This window comes from Sinohyriopsis cumingii, chromosome 14 (assembly GCF_028554795.1).
Source record: "Sinohyriopsis cumingii isolate HCF-2022 chromosome 14, ASM2855479v2, whole genome shotgun sequence".
Classification (NCBI taxonomy): domain Eukaryota; kingdom Metazoa; phylum Mollusca; class Bivalvia; order Unionida; family Unionidae; genus Sinohyriopsis; species Sinohyriopsis cumingii.
In genome coordinates this window covers 25,622,246-25,648,711 of record NC_142974.1, presented here as the reverse complement: position 1 = coordinate 25,648,711, position 26,466 = coordinate 25,622,246, and the positions used below count along the sequence as shown (strand labels likewise).

General features: G+C 35.9%; 1 protein-coding gene across 4 annotated transcripts in view; it reads left to right on the top strand.

Moving 5' to 3' along the window:
- The window catches only part of LOC149783443 (double-stranded RNA-binding protein Staufen homolog), a 68,774-nt gene that overhangs the window by 16,011 nt on the left and 26,297 nt on the right, over positions 1 to 26,466 (top strand). For 2 of the 4 annotated variants that reach the window (XM_089931684.1, XM_089931683.1), the window contains exons 6-10: positions 613 to 821; positions 3,356 to 3,435; positions 4,408 to 4,632; positions 4,812 to 4,868; positions 15,553 to 15,699. In XM_089931684.1, coding sequence (XP_089787810.1) covers positions 613 to 821; positions 3,356 to 3,435; positions 4,408 to 4,632; positions 4,812 to 4,868; positions 15,553 to 15,699 — 718 coding nt within the window. The remainder of the gene's footprint in view (positions 1 to 612; positions 822 to 3,355; positions 3,436 to 4,407; positions 4,633 to 4,811; positions 4,869 to 15,552; positions 15,700 to 26,466) is intronic. The other 2 variants (XM_089931685.1, XM_089931686.1) reach the window with 2 other exon arrangements.

Sequence of the window (26,466 nt, the reverse complement as noted above, 5' to 3'; positions counted from 1 at the left end):
CTGGATGTCGCATCAAGTGCTGTGAGACAGCTGCAGCAGTGCAAATTACATCGCAAAATGTACTTTTAAAGTTAAAGATAAAAGTTTAATAAAAACTGCATACTGCGTAAAGCACATTTTTTTAAATATCCGTGGCATTTACGTAATTTGCCTAACGCGTATCACTGCTTTAAAAGTACGCGAATTCGTACAAATTACATGCACTCTCGTGTACTGGCATCATTTTCTGACCCAATGTTTTATTCACACCAGCGATTTCTCATTTTATTAGCACAACCCACAACAGAAGTGATTTGCCTAACCAACCTTCCACTGTCATAATCAAAATAGTTCAAAAAACACAACCTCCTACAGAAGTTTTTTTGAAGTGCCATCCCGGGGGGGGGGGGGGGGGATATATGTTTTACTGGAACAGCCCTTATGCAGTTTCTAATCAAATCTCATTTAAGACAAAAAGAAAAGACTTAAAAACATTTATAATAAGGTGACACGTATTTAGAGGAATAGTGGTATTTGCTTATGAGCATTAGAAATTACCATGATTGTCATCATCCTACAGGTTATATTCATCCCTTCCTTGTATAATTTTTAATACACTTGTTGTTCTCATAGATATCCATACATGAGGATGCCAAAGATGTTCTACACCTCCCTGAAAGTTGGAAATCGGGAATTTCTGGGTGAAGGAACAACGCGACAATTGGCCCGTCACAGTGCAGCTACAAAAGCCCTCAGGATTCTGAAGAGCCTTCCAATGCCAAATATTGATACTGAAGAAAAATTACCGATAGCAGAGCATCAAGAAGAACAAAAGGAAGAAGGTTTGACTTCATCAATGATTATGAAACAGTTTAATTTATAGTGTTTTCTGCATGTATGTAAGGTTTTATGAGATCCTAGAGCATACAACAGGTAGTCAGTGTTTCTGATTGATAGTATTGCAAAAGTTGTGTGTTGATTTGTAGCTCACCTGTCCATAAGACTTAGTGTGCTTATGGTTGCCACATGTCTGTTGTCTATCAACATTTGTTTAATACAACTTTGGAGGTCATGTTTTTTATACGATTTTGATCAGACATTAAATATAGGTGAGTATCATCAATCTCTCACACAAGCTTGAATATGAGCAATATCTGTCATATTATTGGGGTGATTTTGTATCTGATCATCTCACAATTGTTGTTCATATTTCTGATCTCATTTTGATCAGGCTTGCATATATATTTGTCATCAAGGGCTTTAACAAGTTTTATAATGAGCCATGAATAATTATGAGGTTTTCTTGCATCTGATTGGCTGACCATGTTACCAGTCTGGAGCCCATAGTTGTAATCTAATTTTGCTCAAATATGGAACATGTACTTGGCATCTTCAAGATCTTGGAAATGCTCAGTAATATGTGAGATGTGCACATATTATTGGTGTGATCTTGTATCTGATTGGCTGAGCATGTTAGCATTCTGGAAGCTATATTTCTGACCTGATTTTGGTGAAACATGCATTATCAGCTTATATCATCAGGCATTTTGAATAGTTAATTAATGAGGTGATCTTCACCCTGATTGGCCTATTTGTTACCACTATGGAAGCCATATTTCTAATCTAGTTCTCATCAGACTTGTATCTAGTCTTGTATGATCAATATCTCACATGAGTTTGTTAATGAGATCCACATGTGTTATTGAGGTCATCTTGTATCTGATGTTCTGAATTGTTAGTGCTCTGGTGACAGAATTATTTATCCAGTTTAGCATAATCTTTGTCAGTAGACTTAAATCATCCAAATGTACATTGGATTTTACATTGAGCAGGATTTGTACATATGGGAAAATCAGATGCAGTTTATACAATTTGTTTCATCTTAAAATATTTGTTCTCTCATTAACTTAAAGCAAAGCAACCAGGAAAACATTAATTTTAGAAAATTAGATGTGTGCACTTCAGTAAAATGCTGTATGTAAAAAAGCTAAATTATACATGAGTGGAATAAAATAGTCTATAGTTTATATATGAATAAAATGTATAGAAGCGGAGAAATATTGTTGGAGATGTAGAATTGCCATTGCGGAAACAATGTGCAATCTTGTAATAAAAGATCAGAATTTCTTTTCCCAATTATGGATTTTTGTTTGTAAGTAATTGACTCTTTTCTCTAATATTGCTTTTGCTCCAGTAAGAACATAATTGTAACAACCATATCTAAAATTATTCTTTTGCGGAGAATGATTTTTATACATTTTGCGACAAATGAAATTCATAAATATTTTGTAGCAAGTTTGATATTTGGTGAAATAGAGTTCGACAGTTGCAAGTATTGCTGTTTTAAAGTGCCAGAAGTATTTGTTGTTTGTTATCATGTGTCATTTGCATTATTTGGGGGAATTTCCTTTTTTGATGCCATAGCTTACAGATGATTGGAAATTTATATTTAGAAAGAAAAGAAAGACTATGAAATACCTGATTCGGTTAATTTTATTAAAACTGACTTCATGTACTTCATCCATGAACTTGACTTTTAAAGATCTGTGGCTTTGGAAAGAATTTTTATTAGTAATGTAGATAAAGTCTACACTAGGCCTGTGCAGCTTCCTCCAGTGCACAAGCCGAATAAGCAATTTCTAAAGCCACACCCTATTATGTACATAAGGGCATAAAACCAAATTGCGGGATGCACATGCCTGATACACAATATAGTATGAGATTGAATAGGCAGTGTTATTCCAACACTACATACTAAGGTTGTTGCAATTCATACTTGACATTTTTACCCAATTGAAATACTTTTCCCCCAGAATGATGTGACCAAGACCCATTTCTAATCATCTCCTCTTCCCTATGAAGTGGAAGAAAAATTCCTTGCAGAATGTTACCTGTTCTCAAATAATGACACCATATTCCTTGGATATTTTCCTCAGGTTTTAATATCACAAATATTTGTCAAACCCACATTCCTGTTTGAGAATGGTATTTTGAGAGGATGCTTGATGAAGATGACAAATTAAAGTTTCTCCTTCCCAAACCTTCTAACCGTGGCCAATGAGTTACAGTCCTAATCACCTACAAACAACTTGCCTTAGGCACCTGACTTACTTATTTTGCATGCCCACACACATATGCCGTGATGAACAAAGTAACAGATGGAGAAAGTTCAGTTTCGGCAAGAATAAAATACTCTTAAATATTTAGAAGCAGTTAAGAACTCCTCGAGTTATTGAAAACTCCTTGTAGTCATTTAAAACTACATGAGAAATCCTTGCAAACAAACTTATGGGTTGTATGTATATCATTGAAGGTATCTAAGTAGGGTTCTTTATTTATACAAAGTGATTTTTTAAAAATTTTATTCCTATTTCAGAGCATGGAGACGACAGTAAATCAGAGATCAGCCTGGTTCATGAGTTAGCTTTAAGGCATAACCTCCCTGTCACATTTGATGTAAGTCATTTTAAATGTGAAAATGAGTGCTGTGGGTTTTACTTAATTTTCGCTAGGTCCCCATTGTCATTGAAATCATAGTTGTTACAAACCATAAATTGAAACACCCAACTGACTGCTCTGGTGGCCTAAGTGGTTAGAAGGTCCTTCTGAGATGCTGGAGGTTGTAGTTTTCGAACCCCGGTGTCAGGATAATGTTAATGGGTAAGCACAATGCTGCATGTCTGTGGCATGATGCCCCAGTGCTAGACGTCACTATAAACTGCAAGAATGCAGACATGGCAATATGACAAAAAATTTTTTAACGCTATGTTCAAAATCTAAATCACACACATACACATTCTCTATAGAAACTTAAAGACCATATATACATGCCTATAAATTGAATCAAACTGCAGAGTTGAGAAATTCTACAAGTCAAAAATTACAGTTGACTGCAACTCACTCCTTTGATGCTGGGGTCAAAATAACTTGACTAGAGGCAGTTATTTTAATGTGGGTTTAAGTTGCAGCCCTCATCTTGTTTTAAACTTTATTTATGTGCTGTTTGATCAAGTTTTAACAACTGACAAGAGTTAAGGACTGGCTTATGTAGTTTCTTACGAGGAATACATAGGAGAATACAGTGGGAATTTTTTTGTGATGTGGACATTTCAGCAATTTAGAAGTCGGAGATTGAGATTGCAGAATTCCTGCTTTTCAGTTCCATATTTCGGTGCCAGGGTATCAAAGCTGGGATTGCTGACTGAGGTGCAAAGTAAGTTCATTACTTTCATGTATAATATATGTCTTAGATGGTCAGAGAGGATTGCAGTTTGTTGGCTCAAAGATTGTAATTATTCCTTTTCGTCAGAGATAATTGTTGTCATAATACGATCTGAAATAAGTTTAAACCATTTCTGATCTTCTCAGTCAGATTTTTGTAGTTTTAAAGAGATAACATGATGATATAAAGAAATTCATATTTTTTAGGTTATTCGTGAGTCGGGCCCTCCGCACATGAAAACCTTTGTTACTCTCTGTGTTGTGGGAGAATTTTCAACAGAAGCTGAGGGAAACAGCAAGAAGGTTTCTAAGAAGAGGGCAGCACAACTGATGCTGAAAGAATTAGAGAAATTGCCACCCCTTCCAGTTACCCTGATGAGGGTCAAGAGCAAGCACCCAGCCAGCAAGAAGAAAAATCGAAATCTTATCAAGGTTAGTGATGTGCAGTTTTCAAACTGCATTTATTTTGTCCTCGCTTTCATTCGCAGATGACAAGATATATATATATATCACATTTTCAGTTTCAGGAGCATGGTGTCAACAATTGTAAGACAGAGTTGTTAAAAAAAATTAGTCTTGGCACTAATATTTTTTTTTTTTCAATTCAATAGGGTATTTTGCAAACACAGGGGATCAATGCTGGGACAGACCAGAGTAACGATAAAAGAGTAAGTCTAAATTGTCAAGACATTAATAATGTCTTTTAGGCATATAGTGCCTTAGTCACCAAGACTAATTCAGGGTGTATTTGATTCTATAGTTCTGTTTAAATTTGTGTTCTTACCATTATCAAGGATAATCATTTTAAATGTGCATGAGACATCCAGAACTCGTGCCATTATTATTGTTTATATTAATTGAATACACTGTAATACAACATGGACTGTGCTAATGGGAGGAGCAGTACTTCAGGAGTTTTGGATTTCAAATTTTTTTTATGCTGTGCGATAAAGTTCTTAGATATCATATAACTTTCATTATACTACTGTGTGATTAAGTTCTTGGAAATCTTGTAACTTTCTTTATACTACTGTGTGATTAAGTTCTTGGAAATCTTGTAACTTTCTTTATACTACTGTGTGATTAAGTTCTTGGAAATCTTGTGACTTTCATTATACTACTGTGTGATTAAGTTCTTGGAAATCTTGTAACTTTCATTATGCTGCTGATGGGTAAAGTTCTCAGGTAACATATATTTTTCATTATGCTGCTGTGTGTTAAATTCTCAGATGGGATGTAACTTTCATTATACTGCTCTGTGGTAAAGTTCTCAGATATTTATATTTCATTATACTGCTGTGTGTTAAAGTTTTCATACGTCATGTAATGTTCATTACACAATTGTTTGGTAAAGTTATCATATCTTGTAACTTTCATAACATTACTGTGGTAAAGTTCTCAAATATGTAACTTTCATTATACTACCATGTGGTAAAGTTCTCAGATGGGATATAACTTTCATTATACTACTACTGTGGTAAAGTTCTCATATATCTTTCATTATACTGCTGTGTGGTAAAGTTTTCATGTCATGTAATGTTCATTACACCATTGTGTGGTAAAATTCTCAGATACATAGCTTTCATTATACTGCTGTGTGGTAAAGTTTTCATATGTAATGTTCGTTACATTGTTGTTCTCATGTCTTGTAACTTTCATTATGCTGCTGTGTGGTAAAGTTCTCCGATATCTTGTAACTTTCAGTATATCACTGTGGCAAAGTTCTCACATATTATGTAATTTTCATTATACCACCATGTGGTAAAGTTCTTGGATATCATGTAACTTTCATTATATCACTGTGGCAAGGTTCTCACATATTATGTAATTTTCATTATACCACCATGTGGTAAAGTTCTTGGATATCATGTAGCTTTCATTTTACAACTGTGGTAAAGTTCTCAAGTATCATCTAGTTTTCATTATACCACTTTGTGGTAAATTTCTGGGATATCATGTCACCTTCATTATACTAGTGTGTGATTATGTTTTTTGGATGTAGCATGACTTTCATTGTATCACTGTATGATGAAGTTAACGTCATGTAACTTTCATTATACCACTATGTGATAAAGGTCTCAAACACCATGTAACTTTCATTATTCCACTGTGTGATAAAGGTCTCAAACACCATGTAACTTTCATTATACCACTATGCATATGAAATCTGTTTAGTGGAACCCTAATTCACTGCTAGTACAACAAGTTATAACTACTTTTGCAACATTCGACAGCTCAAATTTTAGCTTGATTTAGTCTTTGAAACTTGAAACCACCAGCAATTAATAGACATTTACTTCCCCTTGTTTGTGCCAGAACTGGTTATTGAGCCAGGGAGTACCAAGGTGAACTGACCTCATACTGACTGTACTGCCCAGAATTCCTTTACTGTTTTATAATAAAAGAATCCAAACTTTAAGGAAAAAATGGACACCAGCAGATGCATCAGGTCAAGGCTTACCCTGAGTACCGTTTGCTGACCAAGAGCAACTGGATACTTTTTGCTGCCCACTATACCCCGATTGCTACAACACCCCCATAACCCCTTAAGTTACTTTTAAAAAAATATTTTACCTGCTTTCATTTTTATGGAATACACTGCAAGTTTTTACTTGAGGCATTTTTCTGTTTCATTCGTGAGATTAGTCCCACAAAATCACCGGACAGTCAAAGAAATTCTTGAAATTACGTTCAGTATACATCTGTAAGTGGTGCTAATCTTGTAAAGAACAACTTGGGTCATATACATGGATTATGTTCTGTAACTGTTATGATGTATATACTTTAAAGTTTTATTTTCTGGCAGTGCCAGGGTTCTGTTTGGTTCTATGTAACCTGACATATTTTGAAGATCTAGAAGACTAAAATATAATTTATTTACATAATAAAATCAAAATTTTGTTTTTCTGCATGCAATTCATCAGTCAAATACATATTTTCTTAAAGAGATGAACATAAGTCTGTGTTGGTCCTGTCGTTTTTTCTTCTTTTTTTTTCCATAGTGGAAAAATATTAAGTTTGTTGTCTATAACTATCATATACAGTACACCAAAAAGTTCTGTAAAAATCCACTGTTTCAACTAATAGAGTCTTCTTTTTCCTATAGCTTTTGCACCAGAAAAGAGTATGATCAGTGCTGACAAAATCTTTAGCAATACATTCCAGGACTGGTGACCTTTAAAAAATCACCAATCCTGATTCCAATTCCATGTACCCAAAAGGGTCCTTTTTATTTTGGATATTATTTGTCACACAACATTGCAATTATTGTACTTTAGATATGAAAAGAAATAAACAAAATCACCTTGTTTTGTCAATTGCTCCTTTTAACCTCCACCACAGGCTGGTCACTTTTAATGAAAGACTCAAAAGCCATCTTAGGCCAACTTTGATCCCTTTATTTCTTATAACACATAAACAAATATTCCACATTTGGCTAAACTTTCCAGATTATAACAGTAAGGTAATCTATTAACAGCAAGTTGTGTATACTTGTCAGCCTTAATCTGATTACATAGTCTGGCTTCATTTCACTTTGCTGGTTTCTATGATGCATCAATAGATAACATAAATATACAGTTCGCAGGTAGTCAGTTTTTAAAAAAAAATCTATCAGGTTTCAAAGACTGAATATTTTAGCTATAAAATGGTATGCGTAATAGACGTCTTTACAAACAATATTTTTGTCCTACCGCTGGTAGAATCACATGCATATTAAAGCCATTCATAAGTAACATGCCTTGCTTTGTGCAGAAAGTTTACAGCTCGCATTAGAAGTGTGGGAAGTAGACATTTTCATGAGCACAAGAGACCTACATGGAGATAAATAGTAATAATTTACTAGCTTTCAACAACTTTGAAATTAAATTCTACATTCATCAAAGCAATCAAAGTTTTCTCAGGCAAATTAGATTTTTTTTCCCCCACAGGCCTGATGGGCACTTAGAATATGGGAGGGGCCCAATCCGAAATTAGAGGGGCCCTGCGTGTCATGGTGTCCGATTTTATTAGCAGTGGTGAAATAAAGTACAAATTTATTTCCTCAAAGGCTTAATTTTTCAGTTTTTGATTGTCAAGGTATATTACATACACTATTTCTTGTCTCCATACAGTGACATCAATACTTTCAGCAGAAAGAGTGGAAAGAAATTTACTGAATTCAGATTTTCCCCAACTTCTTCACTCAGGATTTGATCAAATGATAGAACAAAATCTCATGCCCTGAAGCTGTTCTTGTAATTAACACCCGAGTTTAATACATTCTTCTCCTGGAGTGCACATAACATCTTCATATCAGAAAACGGTTTTTCATAACAGTCAGAGGCATATATAATGATATGGAGAGATGTCATGTCATTTTTTTTCTCTTCAGTTCATTCTCATTTAGTTTTAAAATGACCTTTTCATGTGGATTTTCAGCAACTCGAACTTAAAGGACTTTCTGCATATGGTGCCTTGTGGCTTGCATATACTGTGCTGTTGTGCAGGCCTTAGGTCCATAATTGTAATGAGACTTGAGTGCTACAGTCCTGAATTTATCATTGACAAGCCATTAAGTTTTCATACCACTGCCAGTAACTGCAAAATGTTTTTCCTTCCATGAATCAAGCTAATAATAATTTTTAATATAATGTTGCTGAAAATTTCTTTGTTTCATTTGTGTCAAATTTCTTTTATTATGTATTAACAGAGCCTGGCTTATGTATTTTTTGAGAAGCAATTACCTCAGACGGAGTGGCAGCTTTATGTTTTATCCTTTCACTTTGTTCCTTCTACAAACTTTCCTAATTACATTCTTTGCAAAAATAATGAAGACATTTTATCCAGACTTAAGATCAGCTTGCTCATCAGCTACATTTAAATTTGTCACCTCAAAACATTTTTTCATTTAAATAAAAACACAGACATCTCTTTGATTAACATGATTGCTTCACTCTAGTTGGTTGTTGTGGTTGGGTTCAATGCCATTTTTCAGCTCAGGATAGGCAATACATGGTGGCCATTATAAATGGTGGAGGAAGAACCCGGAAAGACCCACCAACCCACAAGAAGCTACTGGCAAGCTTTCCCACATACCCACTTTGGCCAAATCTGAGACTCAAACCCATGCCCACAGAGGTGAGATGGCAGTGATCCATAATGATAAGTGCTTTAGACCACACAGCCACTTTGGGCCCCCATTCCAGTTGATCCTCATTACAATTAAAAATGAAAGAATTATTACTCATTTAATCAGTTCATCAAGGAAACCAGTAGCAATGTCAGTAAATTGCCTTTCATTACTTAATTGCATTGACTCAATGGATTAAAATCAAAGGGTGATCCATTCCTATCTGGATTGATTAAACACAATATGCTAAAGCCATTTAAAACACTGCTAAGTAATCTTACTGGATTCGTTTTGTCTGAAATGTTTTGAATTGCTGATAACTCTGTTGCTTTGCCAAATATTCATTTAAGCAGTGCAGTACTTGCCATGAATTATTTACCATTTAGAATGAATGCACATTTGACCATTATATGTGTATTACTTTAGTATAATTTACTTTTATGGGGCTCATTTTTCATTGTTTCATTAAAAAAGAAAAAATCCATTTCATGGATACCTAAAATAGTGTGTTTGCCTGTCAAAATTTACATAGGATGTATTTAATTTAATTGTTTAACCTCTACAAATACCCAAAGTGAAGAATAAAGCTATGCCAACGCAAACAGCTGTCACTTGAATGTTTTAAACATTACTACCACATGTATAAGCACATAATTAAAGACCTGACAGGTTCAGTACTTTCACCATGTTTTTGTCTGAATAACATCACTGGGAAGCCTACACAGGCTACAATGTTAAACAATATTACCACCTCTATGAGCACAAATGAAAGACCTGTGAAGATCAATCACTTGCACTGTTTTGTTTCAGTGCTCATCATCAAAGGACACCAATTCTATGAAAGTGTGTACAGGCTAACTAAAATGAAAGATAGTGAACTCTCTTCTTTGTTTGTGCCTGCTTCATTTACAGACCAACGTATCATCCACTTGAAATAAATAATGAGTACAAGAATGCTTAAAATCACACTTCCACAACTCGTATGCTAAATAGGTCAATTACTGGTGACAGTCTGTGCACTGTATTAATAAACCTTGCAACCTCATTAATTAAACCAATTCATGCTGAATGGATTACTGCAGCTGATGCAACAGTAAGTGAAAGACTGGACCAAATTATCATTTGTTTTCATAAAAAGCTAAACTTGTTTAATTCTGCATTATGTGAATTATTTACCTGAAAAGTATTTGTGTGTACCGTTTTGCAGTATGGGAATTATTTACCTGGCAAGCATTTCTGTGTACCATTCTGCCATATGGGAATTATTTACCTGGCAAGGATTTGTGTATACCATTCTGCCATATGGGAATTATTTACCTGGCAAGCATTTGTGCATACCATTCTGCCATATGGGAATTATTTACCTGGCAAGCATTTGTGTATACCATTCTGCCATATGGGAATTATTTACCTGGCAAGCATTTGTTCATACCATTCTGCCATATGGGAATTATTTACCTGGCAAGGATTTGTGTATACCATTCTGCCATATGGGAATTATTTACCTGGCAAGGATTTGTGTATACCATTCTGCCATATGGGAATTATTTACCTGGCAAGCATTTGTGCATACCATTCTGCCATATGGGAATTATTTACCTGGCAAAGATTTGTGTGTACCATTCTGCCATATGGGAATTATTTACCTGGCAAGCATTTGTGTATACCATTCTGCCATATGGGAATTATTTACCTGGCAAGCATTTGTGTATACCATTCTGCCATATGGGAATTATTTACCTGGCAAAGATTTGTGTGTACCATTCTGCCATATGGGAATTATTTACCTGGCAAGCATTTGTGTATACCATTCTGCCATATGGGAATTATTTACCTGGCAAGCATTTGTGTATACCATTCTGTCATATAGGAATTATTTACCTGGCAAGCATTTGTGTATACCATGAGACTTGAATGATATGATATTGATAAAGTGACTCTGAAAGTCAGTTTGGGCTTTAATACTATTTAGGGTATATACAAAGTGATTCATTAATGACACTGCTTCAAGCAGTAGTTCTAGTATTTTACGGGCTTGTTATTCTTTTGGATTAATAATGCATGAATAAAACAAAACATTCTTTCAGGAGAATTTAAACTTTTCAAGAATTGTTGTACTCAGACTAATGATTGATTTGAATAGGTACTAACTTCGATTTTTATATACTCATAATTTTTGTTATTGTATCTTTCATTTTCAGTATTTCTAGTACTTTTTCTCACAATTATATTTAAGGAAATCAAAGCTGTTGGATGCCTTAATGATACTTATGCTTGAAAAATAGAACTAAAAACACATATAAAAGTTAATATTTTATTACCAGATTACAGTACTGACTTTGATTTACCAAATATTATTAGCTTTGTTAATCTCTTTGAACAAATAAAAAAATGGGCAGTGGAGGTCTCAGTGTCATATATGGCTAATTTTTTTGTTGGGTCTCTAAATATATGGTTGCTGGCAACAACAACCACAAAACTTGTTCCCATGAACATTTATGATGCTGCAGTACATGATGTGAATGAATAAATGGAGGTATGTAAAATCAAGCATTCCTTATATACAGAAGACATGAATGGCCAGATACAGGTAGATGAAGTTATTAAAGCATGTGGATTAATGCATGCCCAACTTGTTTTCAGAAATGAAATAGCCATAATATTCCAGATTTGCGCCTAGCAAAAATATTTTTCCAGCCTCGAAAATGAATAGTCTGGGACGTCAATCTATGTATGGTTTGATAAACTCAGAGCATAGTAAGTGTGTACATAGTTGGTCATTTTGTAACAAAACTGAATACCAAAGGACTGCAATTTTGCAATCTTTGGCAAGAAGATTTGAACTGATGTTGCCAACTACAGTAGTGTCTAACTTGTTAAATGAGATGGAGTTGGACTAGTATGACTTGGAAATTAGAAGGTTCCAGACTGGTTTCCTTGCAGAATTTAAGGAGGGACAGTGTATAGAACACCGGTAAAAAATATGTGATGATATTTTTGCCAGATACTGTATCCCTGTCTGTCAAAGATGGTCTTGTCTGTACAGAGGTGTTTTTATGGCACACTAGTCATCCTTCCATGTCATGAGTAGTATTCATTCCAAATCAGGGAGGATGAATTGGAAACCTTATACTCTGTACAGAACATCCAATATGGTCTTAAGAAAATATGTAATACAGTACTATTTAGAAAGATTTCTTACATAAGGGGGTAGATGCAACCCCATGTTAGAATTTGTAAACTGAATGTTGATTACAATGAAAAATGAACTTTGACCCGCGAAATCAATGATACAAAAAGGAACCCCAAACAAATCTTTGCCAAGGCTGCAAAACAGGCAAGACTAGCACATCAGAATCATAGGTTTTGTCCAATGGGGAAAAGACAACTGAATTTATGTGTATAATTTTGTCTTGTTGATATATATTATAGGATTAAATGGTCGTGGTTGGGTATTTATCGATGTGTAAATTTTACCTAATCACAAAGTTATATCATTGAAAGTGTAAACTTTGTGAGTGATTAGGTAAAATTTACACATCGATAAATACCCAACCATGATCATTTAATCCTTATAATTCCAATTTACTTCCTTTCTAACATCAGATCAGCAGATATAACCAACAAAACATTCACTTTTATATACATCAATGTTTTCTTTCATTAGCCTCTTAACTGCGTTAGAATACATAGCTCTATCTTCGCTAGTCTAGTTTCCTCGATTCTTTATACAGTGATACGGGGTAGAATGTCATTGCGGGTCATGCCAGTGATACACTGTTATGATCAGTATTTTAATATATAAAAAAAATGGTTGTTGCGGTTAAACTAGGAATTTTGAAAATTACGTTTGCGTATGGCACTTGTTGTTATAGCAACGTCGTTACTTTTCTACGTATTTCGATCTTTCAAAAGCATAATCGTGTCCATTTTTAGTGATATCCCTTGGTTGACATATGACCCTGACCTTTAATAACCGCCGCTGTAACATGTTGTCGAGGTGAAATGCAATAATTTCTGAATAATTAACTTCGGCAAAAGGGGTCAGTGTTGGAGTGCAGGAAGGTCTGTGCAATTACATTGTTTTAACTTCTAATGGTCGATTTTAAGCTGTGGCTTATCATTGTTTATCGGAAATCACAGGAGTGGTTGGGTGGACGCTTGTTATTATTAGGGTGTAAGGCGTTGCTATAGATAAAACTTCACATCAAATGATCTGGTAATACGGAACCAAAAGTAGTCCACAGAATTTATCGATGTGTAAAACATTCCAGATGAGTATCACGTGACCATTTACATCCAATCAAAGCATAGAAAACGTAGTCTATTTATAAAAATTGGAATTATATGTAAATTGTGTTGCGAAAATTAATGTAGCTGAATTATTTTGTGAACACTGCCATGCACGTATAATGACTTCAGCATTAATACTGTATTATTTGTAGAACAAGTTGATTTGACAAGGAACATTGTGAAAGTCTTGAAGTATTTTTTACAGTTGGGTAATTTTGTTATTTTTTATATATAAAAATGTTGGAATGAAGTAAAAGCTTAGCAAAATAATATGATCAGAGATGCTGCCAGGGCATGTGATTGCATCAATCCCAGTAAATTTGTACAAATTCACACACTTGAGACCAGAGGTGCAAGAGAATGCCTGCAAATTAGTTTGAAGTTGTGGGTTTGAAAATTTACTTGCACAGTTTACAATTTTTATTCAGCCATTCACCCTTAAAGTGTTTGTCACAACTTAAGTCATGCCAGTAGAGATATAATAGTGCTTATTGTGACTTGTCTTTTTTGTGACTTTAAACATTTGGTTTCTTCAGCTTGACGTGAATGGTTATAATGAGGGTTATGATAACATTGATAAATAAGAATCTAAAAATCAAATTACGAAGTAAATATATTTATTTGATCAAAATACCTCTGTCTGAACTATAGACTATGACATGAATGGATTTAAATCCTAATGTAGCATCATGGAACAGTAAATATGGATTAGTAGTCAGTTAAAAAATACTTCAAAGAAGTGAAACTTTTGCAGAACTTGCATTAGTGAACATTCTTATTTTGCAGCAGAAGTATCCCAAAAAAAAAGATAATACTTGTGAGCTGTGGAAAATTGAACATAACAACCATAAATAACAGTTTTCAGACGTATTCCAGCTGGCTAAGCTAGCTTCTTATATACCCTTTCAGGCTTCATACTCTGGTAATGAACAGATTAAGCCCAGAAATAATCAACATATTAATGCTTATATAACTAAAGGCAACATCTTTTTAAGATTCTGATTTCAATAGGGGTCTTAATGGAGTGGATCAGGAAGAGAAATGGATATTAAAGTGTTAGGTAAATATTGAAATATTACCATTTCCTCTTCACCCTCCTTTTTGTTCTACTCCCCCCTTATTTTTGTGACAAGGAGGGAGCTCCCCCTCTTTAGATAAAATCCTGGCAGCATCTCTGTACGATTGTATAGAAGCTATTGATTCTTAATTATAGTATTATCCTTTCTGTACAAACTACCTGGGTTCTGAAAAAATGTTTGCTAGCATTCTTAAAACTGGGTTTGGCATATTGGTGATTGCAATTTGCAGGAGGAGGATTAGAGGATATAGATAAAGCAAACCTTTTAAAAGTGGCAGTCTTGGACTTGAGCCCAAATATCAGAGGATGCTTCTACTTTCTAAAGCCTTATTTCAAGATCAGGTCCCAAGCTCTGTATTGTGTTGTTGTGAACTTAACACAATTATTCAGCACATGATTGGCTATACATGGCAGCCAGAATATCTGGTGGAGAAAGAACCACCAGCCTATGGAAAGCTATTAGCAAGCTTTCTCACATACCTGTGTTGGTCAAGCCCAGGACTAGAACCTAACGTGGACAGAAGTGAGATGATAATGAGCTGTAAAGGCGATTGCCTTATACACTCTGCAAGCAGGATGCCCCCCCCCCCACCTTGTATTTTGAAATAAAACTAGCTGGTAAAGAAAACATGAAATTTGCAATTGTTTCCTTTAAGCTGTTTTAATATGCCAACTTAAATACACATGATTGTAAAGTGCTGACATGAAAGTCATGGTTTTCTTACAATTCAGGTATATTCAGAATACCAGAACCTTTCTTACAAGAAACAAACCCTTGCTGCTGAAACTATTGTCTTTTTTGTAAGTGTAAGTGTAGTTATATTTTTATTTTTCTCCTTTTATCAGTATCCATTCATTCATTCATAATTAGATCCAGAAGGCTGACCCAAACTATGGTGTAGGCATCAACCCCATTAGTCGGCTAATCCAGATCCAACAAGCCCAGAAGAGAAAGGAACCTGAGTATACACTGATAGCCGAGAGAGGACTACCCAGAAGAAGGGAGTTTGTCATTCAGGTACATGTCATGTTGAATTTGTAATTCAGGTACATGTCATGTGGAATTTTGTAATTCAGTTTCATCTTGTGTGGATTTGTAATTTAGGTAAATCTTGTTTGAGTTTGTACTTCAGGTACATCTGTATGGAATTTGTCATTCAGTTACATGTAATTTGGAATTTTGTAATTAGGTACATCTTGTATGGATTGGTAATTCAGGTACATCTTGTTTGAATCCATTCTTCCTGGATATTTTATCTTGTGTTGAATTTTTCACTGAGGCATATGTGATGTGGAATTTTGTAATTCAGGTGCATTTGGTTTAGATTTGCAATTTATGTACATCATATCTTGTATGGAATTTGACTATCATTAGTAATTCATATGGAATTTTGCACATGACTCACATGCAAACATGCCAGTTTTATACTTTTGACACATACATTGGAGGCCTGGGAATGTCAAAACCAGCCTCTGTGCAAATGTACCATAAAGCTTTTCTCAACATGCATTGCTCCATGTTCAGCTTGGTCTTGAAGGCTCCATTTGAACAATCTCAGCATAGTCTTGACCCTGTGAGACCCTGCCACACTGAGGAGTCATTCTTGTATATGGCTCAGATACTCAAGACACACTGAGAAGTCATTCTTGCATCTGGCTCAAGGCAGCTCCACACTTGACTCTAAAATGCCATCCATTAATCTCCAGCATGCAAAAGGATATTCTTATCCATATCAATATTGTTCTAGAGCCCAGTATTTATTTTCTGAGAAAGACTATAGAAATGGAAAGGACCAGTCACCCACATACATGCCAGGCAAGTATATCCTTTTCTCCAAACCCTGCCCCTCAGTGGGGACTAGTTTCAAAGAGGAGCTGATGATATTTGGAGTTAAGGACCAATTTTTACCCCGCTTGTACCCCTGTTGGTCTTCTCACAGCATAATAAATCATGGTCATGCCATCCTTTTCCAAAATCTTTGACCACTAGTTCAAATGATCTGAACTTGGACTACATGAAGTCTTATCTCATCAAATGGAATGACCTCTCCAAGCTTATGGTGGATATTCAGTTGTAGAATCAAGCACCAGAAATCTCAGCCTTGACAGATGCCAGTATAACTAGGGTGTGTGTGTAGGGGGGTGCCTATCTCCAACCATCATTTCAAAAAGTTGGCATGTTAGGTCCCTTCACAAGTGATCGATATATGTTAACTGCATGGAGATAATGGACATTTTGATATGGCATTTTACCAAAAAGAACATTACCATTATGTCTGTAATCTCTGCTGTTGCTAATTACCAAGTCACCAGACCTTCAGTTTGTGTTTTGGGATTTTCTGCGATATTGCCATTGTATATTCTAAAGATCCACTTTAAAGCCTGCCACATACCAGGCATGTTCATTGGCCTCACAGTCCTGATGGAATCAACCGTTCTAATGAATGGTCCTCCACCCATCGCACTTCAGTCAAACCTACGCTTGTTGGGATCAATGCCTTTTTGGCTTCTCAAGTCTTTCCACTGAAGGTCAATCTGCATGGTAGTGATGCTACTGGTAAATCGATAGTAACCATGACAAAATCTTGTTTCCTGCTTCTGGACTCTTGCTAGTTTGGCTGCATTGGTTTTGGGGTTTTGAAATCAGAGGGATAAGGAAACTGGTCAGTGACCAGTGGTGATTGGACCACCCCAGGAGATGATAGAGAACTCATCTACCTTCCTTCGGGCAGCTGTTTCATTTATTCTTAATTTAACCATCAGAGAAGGTACTTTTGTAGTATACCAGTCTCTGATGATCAAAATTTACAGAGAGCAGGACAAGCCTCTATTGATGGGCATTAGCACTTCTATTTACAGTCTCCATGGAAGTGTATGATCACTTTTATCAAGGGTCTTTGTCAGAGTGCATGAATATTTCATTCCCGAGTCTCTATAGAAGTGCATCAGCACTTGTACCTAGAGTGTCTATGGGGGTGCATTAGCACTTCTGTCTAGAGTCTCTATGGAGTGCATCAGCACTTGTACCTAGAGTGTGTATGATTGTGCATCCGCACTTCTATCTGGAGTGTTTATAAGTGCATCAGCACTTCTATCTAGAGTGTGTATGATTGTGCATCCGCACTTCTATCTGGAGTGTTTATAAGTGCATCAGCACTTCTATCTAGAGTGTTTATGAGAGTGCATCAGCACTTCTATCTAGAGTATTTATGAGAGTGCATCAGCACTTCTAACTAGAGTGTTTATGAGAGTGCATCAGCACTTCTATGTAGAGTATTTATGAGAGTGCATCAGCACTTCTAACTAGAGTGTTTATGAGAGTGCATCAGCACTTCTATCTAGAGTGTTTATGAGAGTGCATCAGCACTTCTAACTAGAGTGTTTATGAGAGTGCATCAGCACTTCTGTCTAGAGTTTATGAGAGTGCATCAGCACTTCTAACTAGAGTGTCTGTGGGAGTGCATTAACACTTCTATTTAGAACCTTTATCGGAGTACATCAGCCCTTCTCTCTATTCTTCTAAAACAGTAATTGGATGTCATGAACAATTGGACAACCCAATTAATAAATGCCAAGAACCTAAATTTATGCTACTAACTAACCACTAACTCCCTATATTACAAAGACACCAGGAAATCCTACCCAAGCATGTTAAGTTTGAAAAGATAGCTGACTACAGCAGTGCAGCCTTAGAGGCAAAACAACAGGACTTGATATTGACTTGCACCCAAAGTTTACACATTGCCCAGATATTGAGCCCTCTTATGTGTAACCTCATAAAAATTAACTAGCCTGACTTTTATGAAAACGTTTTGAAGAGTAACTGTGTATGAAACAGCCTTTCAGAGGACCAGAAAAATAGTTTCATGGGTAAATCATTTCAGGTACTGGATAGCAGTAGAAGTTGCACTGAGTGTGTTAAAATAGAAAAATGCTTAATTTCTAAAAGTACTTTTAGAAACCTAAGATATATTTCAAATCATCATTATGCCATACGTAGTTTTGTTTATTTACTTAATGACCTGCTACACATGAGACATAATATGTATGAGAGAGGGTATTTCAAGTGAGGCTGAAAGATTACCTTGGGGACATCTTTCAAAAAGGATAGCATCTTATTTAAGCAAATGGTATTCAGATAACAAGGCTTATTTTGTCTGACTCAACCATGAGTGTACAAAGAGTGAATATTTTTGGATACACCCATAACTCATACATCAGTTTGATGAGGACTCAACATTTGTTTTTAAATTTGAGTCCAGGCAGTATAGGTATTTTTGCTCGGGGAAGAAGGTCATAGTCTCGTGTTAACAATATCCAGATCTCACACATGACTCAAGGTTGTTTCACCTAAGTTAGAGCCTGTAACCAGGTCATATTTGGTGTAAGGGTATATGATTTCCTCTACTGCTTACTTATTCTTTTGACATACTATGATCGGGTCATGCTGTTGAAGAAGAAACCAGTTTGTACAAGTAAATATGACCTTTTTGGGAAATATTTGCCATAATCACAAGGCAGGCACACCCTTTCAGCCTTTCCCTACAGTTACCTCCAAGGATGAGCATGCACATCTACTGATGTAGTAGGGGATGATTGAGTGGATTTGGCATTATCACATTATTCAAGGGGAGACCACTCATCTAACTCGTAACTCTTTGAGCAGATAACTTTTGTTACTGTTTCTGATAAAAAAAGCTTAAAGACATGTGAATGTCTTCTTTAACTTGGAAACATGGGGGCTGGATTTGCACTGATGTGGATGTACTTGAAGTAGTTGAAGAAACCAATTTGTATAGTTACATTTTTAAAAAAATGTTTACCATAATCACAAGGCAGGCACACTTTCTCGACCCTTCCCTACAGTTAGCTCCTTTTACTAGCATGTACATCCACTCCACTTGTAAGAGATGATTGAGGTGGCGCTCTACAGTTGCTTAGGTTAGGATTTTAAAGAAAAAGAATTTCCCCAGCTTTCCTCACTGGTTATACTGGCCATTTGAAAAAGACCTTGTATATCTTAGGTTTAATTCAAAGAACCTTTAATTCCCTTTATTTTGGTGTATGATTGATGGGTGTACTATGGGTTATAGAGTATACAGCTTGGCCTTACTTCAGATGTGCACCTTTCAAAAAAGTGCTAGTTCTACTTGGTCATTTTCACTTCCTGAACTTCAGAGGTAAATTGTATAAAAAAAGAGCTGATAGCTTTTTTTTACATTTTATATATTTGGTAATTCAATCATTGCACTTTCAGAAGCTGGTATTGTCTAGTCTGGCAAAATTCATTTTCTCTATTTTAATAGCTGCTATGTATAGTGTACTTTAGACTAATTCAGGCTGATTTTTTAACACAAGGGAGCAGTCATTTTAGTTAGCAGTATTGCTTAAATCATGTACAATATCCAAAGAAATATCATCCATATTACATTAATGTAGCATAGAGGTATGCCAACATTCTCTCCATTGTGCATGTTTTAAATCCAAGCTACTTCACCTTACATACGTCGCTCTCTCAAAAGTACATATTAACTGGTGAGCGCCCCCTGAGTGGATTTGGAGTTGAGCCCACTATCCAGGGGGAGACCACTCATGTAGCTTTCATCTCTACAAGCAGACCTTTATTACTTTCTGATAAAAAAAAAGGCCAAAAGAGATGGTGAAAATCTTCATTAACTTGGGACAGCCAGATATTGTAATGGATGTACTTCTAATGTATTATGGACAGGAACAATGTGTAAACATCTTAGTTGAGTGATTGTAATCATTTACCAAATTGGTAACCATGAACATTCACTTGGTATTATTTCATTTTCTAGTGTTGTTTAGATATATTTTGAAATCAGTGTGCACATTAAATAGGAATCTACTTTAAATATACAGACAAACCATGTTTTTATGGCAGGCACTCACATGAATCTATGCAAACAGAATATACTAAATCCATATCTACTTTCTTACTGTAATAATAAGTGGTGAAATAATGTACAAGATGATACAATCCCAAGTTGAGAATGATGTGGCATGCACATTGTAGGTGGCTGCTATATAAATAGTTGTCACCTGTATGTGCAGATTTTGGGAAAGGATGAGTTTCAAATTGTTTCAATCGAATGCATCATTTCAGTTATTGCATTCCATGCAGACCTACAAACTTTTACAATCTGGCCACAAGTCTTGTGGAAATTGCCATTAAAAATGTACTTACGGAATAATAGCAGAAATTATGGAAATATGATTGTTGTGCTAAAATCTTGGTTCTGGCTTGTCCTTGATTTGGATCCAGGATTCTTATTAGATTTAATGGAGTATGTCAGGGAACCAGACTAGGAGTACCTCAAATGCTTTAAACTGCAATACTTTTTCAAGGGAATTTTCTAAAATGGCATGCAGCACATGTTACATGTTCAAGACAAAAGGGACAATAAAAGAATTAAACAGAATATTCAAATTCTTGTGGGGGTTGAAAAGCAGAAAAGCAACAGTTATGTTTATTGCATTTCATTGTTGATTTGAATATGTTTCATGGAGATGATTTCCATTGCTGCATGAAATGGGGGGAAAAAATGCCAAAAAAGGACTAGACCAAGTCGAGAGATAGAAAGAAGCCATTGAGCTCATTACAATTTGGAACTGCAGTTTGCAGGGTTCCCACACCCTCCTGAGTTTTAAAGAGGGCATGGAATCCAACTGGAATTTGAATTCAATGAAAATATCCTGGAAACCAGGGATCGTCCTGGGCTTTGCCAATGTTGCAAATTGTGATTTTTTTTTCCTTATTGGCAACAAAAAATACCATCTAGTGATTTTTTGGGCAACATCCTTTGTGGCTGTTTAATTTGTACATACAGTCGTGGATTTGGAGTGGAGAAATTCAAAGGGACCACAAAAGGAAACCACAAACTTGGATACACAATGCATTGGAATCCATCTGTTACATAACAAATCCTTTGTTCGTATTGACAAACCCATCTTTACAGTGCATTGTTACATCATAATCCGCTTATGTTTACATCTGGCCAGAGTATTGTATGCTGTGATGCACTCAATCATGCTACTGAACTATACCTACATTTGACTGACCTCTGAAAATGCGAACAGAAACAGCTTCAGTTAATTGAATGATAGCAAAACCTTCTGTTGGTTTTTTTATATAAAAATATACCAATAAAGTAGTTTTGCTGAAACTTCAGAGAAAACTGATTACCTCTGAAGTACTGATTGCTGTGTATAAATACAAAGCAAATGGAAAAAATCTGAGAAATAAATACTGTCAACAGTGCAACATTATCATGGGTAAATGCAAGCTAGGCGTTGCATGTTCATCATCTCATCCTAAGAGAAAGTTCACAAAATTAACAGCATTTGGATTTTCATCAGACAACACAGTCACTGAACCTGATGTTATACCTAGCAGTCCAACATCATCTATATGTAGTGATGGATGTAATGCTTCAAATGCAACACCACATCATGATCAACGGGTCAAAGAAATAGCAAAATAAACAAGTTTTGCATAATTGAAAATAATTTATTTCTCAAAATACAGGAGTGAAAGAATAAAATTTACTTGCAGCATGGTAATTGAATTCCTATTCCCTAAAAGTCCTATCAATTCCAATAGTTCCAAGAAATCTGAATACATTCCAATGACAGATGCCCCTTCTGTGAGGAAGTTTCAAATGTACAGAAAAAATTAATTTCCAAAGAATTTAAATAGTCTTTTAATAAATTTAATTAATACCATACAGTTATTCTAGCATGTCATGCCCCCCAGAAAAACTTTCTAAAGCCAAGTCAGAGATTAAATGCGAAAAAACATGCAGATTATGACTTACCAACCCCGTTTTCTTGGCGGCATATTTAAGCATCCTTTCCACTAAATATTCTCCAATTTTGCGAGTCCAATACACATGAAAATCACAAAAAAGATGCCCTGTTTCTACCTGTGGAGTGCGTTGTATGTACCCCACCCCACCCATGTGCCCCCATTTCAAACTAAACAATAGCTGAAGGTTAGACTTAAGCCTCTTTGACATACTTCAAAGAAACCACCTGTTCTACAGTTAGTGAAAGCACTAGCAATTGATTGACAGATAAACCATGCCCTATTTTTTTTAGAACTAACAATGCCTAAAATGGGTACGAATTTATGTTAACAGTCCAAATGTGGTCTCAAGTTACCATACATGTGATAACTATTTCCCACATGTTAACTCATATACAAATAAAACTCTTTACTAAATAACATATTTATTCTGAATTAGTTTTTCTTGGGGGCACATATGCTCTGTGATATGTTTTTTCATTCCTTCTTTTAATTTAATAATGGTAATTAATGTTTATATATATGGTACATTAATGCCAGATATTGACTTGTGTAAGCTTCATTGGTGGGAATGGAGATCATAGTTGGCTTATCGAGAAAAAATCTACAGCATTCAGTGATCATTGTTGGGATTTAGGAAGCAATTCACTAACAAGCAAAGCATGTAATGTGTTTCAAAAATAAATTTCTGAACTCCTGGTTGATGGAGATGTGCTTTGTGAAGCTAGCCATAAAGGGGGGGGGGGGGTTTAATTCCTGAATGTGTAAAATTGACGGTTGCATTATACGTCAGTTATCTTACATAGCAAAGTACGATAATAGGGTTTTAGTATTAAAGTGTCATTATCTAAAGTTTCTTCCAAAACTACTATTTGAAAAATAATCTACATAATATAGATTTGCTTAATACCTGATTTTTCTGTTTAAAAAAAGAGAGACTATAGATGTCAGGAAAGTAGATATATTACATTTGATAATGCATTTATTTCAGGTGACAACAGTCACTATGCACTAATAGTGATGTGCAATGCATAAACCATGGAAGCAGTGCAAGACAGTCATGTAATGATTTATTTTGTAATATTATGGCTGTATTGCTTGTTGTCAATAAAGTAATAACTATCCCATCTTTTTCAATTTTCATTGCCTATTACATTAATAGTCTTGGAAAAATATTCTGGCGAAATGTTTTGAAAATTGGCAACAAAATATTGAGATTGGCGATTTGCTTTGGCAACAACTTTTTAAAAGTCAGGACCATCCCTGTGGAAACCTTGAAATAAAATTTTCTTCTAAAATGTTCTGGAATTTGATATTAAAAAGATAAACTAAAAATTTTGTTTCAGAAAATACATTATTGTTACACCACAATTTAGCATTGAACAATATTGCAGTGATCATCATATTAAATTGGTAGTCATGGTGGAGTCTGATAACTAAGAGATTTTTGCACATGTGCCTTAAAGCTGTACCGATGTCACTTTTTGTTGATTATGCTGATACCGCTTATAGCCGATTATTAAAATTGCCGATACTGATTATGGGACCGATTATGTCATTATTTGTTTTATAACAATGACTAGTTCAAAAACATAAACCTATTAGTGTAATGCAAGCAGGTATTTTGCCATGAGTTATAACAAGGTTGTTTATGCGGCAAGTGCATTTGAACTTCAGTACAAAAACAAACAGAAACCACATAAAAAGTACATTGCTATTTATAGAAAACAATGATCACACAAACATGAAACTTAAAAAACTTTAAAACTGACACTGATAAAACTTGGTTTGCCAATTCAAGATATAAATGAATGAAAATGTATTAAGCTAGTCTTTTAACTTATGTTCAGTGATGCAGGTCGCCATTACTAGATTTCAATAAATGACTAAAAATGTTAATAACGATAGCCCAGTAATAATTAAAATTAATAATACACATGCTTTAAGACTAAAGTTAGACATTAATGTACACTGGCTGCAGCTAATACTGAAAGCCTAGTTGAGGTAGCAGCAGTAACATTTCTCCCAAGTAACACTCCACGACAATCTGAAAAAGTATTGCCTGCACCACTAAACAGCTGCTCCCTTGGAATGCTTGAAGCTGGTGCAGGGAAATAGCATCTAGCTAATTTGGCCAAGTAGGGGAACTGAAACCTGTGAGTGGTCCACCAGCTGTATATGTCTTCTAGTGGCAACAGAGGGCTGGCTGCCAGATACAATTCAAGCATTGCATCAGTGCTGTCATCCACGTGGGTTGTTTCGTTGATGGTATGGACAGGTTCGTCACAGGCCACAGAAAACAAATCCAGAGACGTGACATTGATGGTCCAGTGGCGTTTGTTTCAGTTTCAATTTTTTTATTTCTGGTTGGGGATTCCTCCTGCTTGTCAGCTGATGCAACTATGATGCATTCTGCTCTAAGCCATTCTTTGGATCTGGTCACAAGTAATTCTTTGCTGAATAGGTGATGTTTGAATCATGGATCCAAGATGGTGGGCAATACAATCTTCTTGTTGCTGGCAATGTCAGAAAGCGTGTGTTCAGTGACGTCAACATATCATGGCGCATTGTCTGAATACCTTGACTCACATCATGCTCTCAAGCCAGCAACATTTAGGGCATTTTCAGCATAGGAAGAATGACTGATACTGATGTTTGGTAATAACTTACTACTTTGGTAATGTCCGTGAATGGGTCTAACATGTCCACGATATTGTTAATCAAGACCCACTGTTGGGCTGTTAGGCTAAGCAGGTCATAGAGAGAGCGTAAGTCCCCAATACTTGTTTTTGTTCATATCACGAAACCAACACATTGTATTTTGAATTCCAATGTGTCTGGACATCCTGGACGTGTTTCTTATGGTCAAGGCCAATTTTGTCTTGCTGCTCTTCGAACTGCTGTTGTGCCGGAACTTGCTGACTATGGATTGTGAGATTGCCTAAACATCTTGGACGGCTCGTTGAGACAGAATGTCATCACTTACAACAAGCTGCAGCGTGTGTGCAAAACAGCTGATGCTGTCAATTTCAGCCAGACATATTGCTTTAACCATGTTTGTACCTCCGTCATGCAGAAGAACATAGATATGAGTTTTGGGAATGTTGTATTCCTCGCATAATTTGTCCAGTTTGCATGCCAGATATTCTCCTGTGTGTGATTCATCAAGAGGCATTGCTGTTAAAATCACCTGTTTCCACTGCAAGTCTTCCATCATCCAGTCTGCCATTAGACCCAACAAGGCTATGTGGATGACCGGGTCTCACCATGCATCAGAGGTCAAACTAAGGTCAGATTTGGCAGAAACTAAATCACGCACCTTGCTTTGTATCTCCTTATGCATGTCAGTTATCAAAGATGTGGAAAAGTACTTCTGACTTGGAATTTACAGCGCTGTTCTGCCTTAGCCATCAGACATTGAAATCCAATGTCTTCAACAACAGAAAATGGTTGCACATCTACTGCCATGAACTCTGCAGTAGCTTTATACCAACTAATAGGTCTCGGGTTGTCAAATGCAATTGGCTGCTTCTGGTCCAGCATGGCATCAATATCCAGAGTACGAGGAGTTGCTGCAGCAGCTGCTGAGGTTAACTGTGCAGCATCCTTTACTTGTTTATCTGCCTGAACCTGGCCATGTTCGAAGATGTGCTTACAGCACAAGTGCTGGACAAGATTTGATGTCATATAGTTTTTAGAATCCTTTCCACCTCTGGAAATGCATGCTTTTGCAAAGTGTGCAATTGGCTTTGGACTCGTCGACTGCTGGGTGGAAAAACGCACATCAGTGCGAGTCACATGTTGAGAGTCGTGCTGAAGCAGCTCAACAGCTGGGGTATCCAGGGGTAACATAGCTGGTGCTAGCATGCCAATATCAGTGCTGCACAATATTTGTATGTCAGCGTTCAGCTGCTTCAGCTTGCGACCACTATTCGTTGATTATTAGCATTGCAGGAC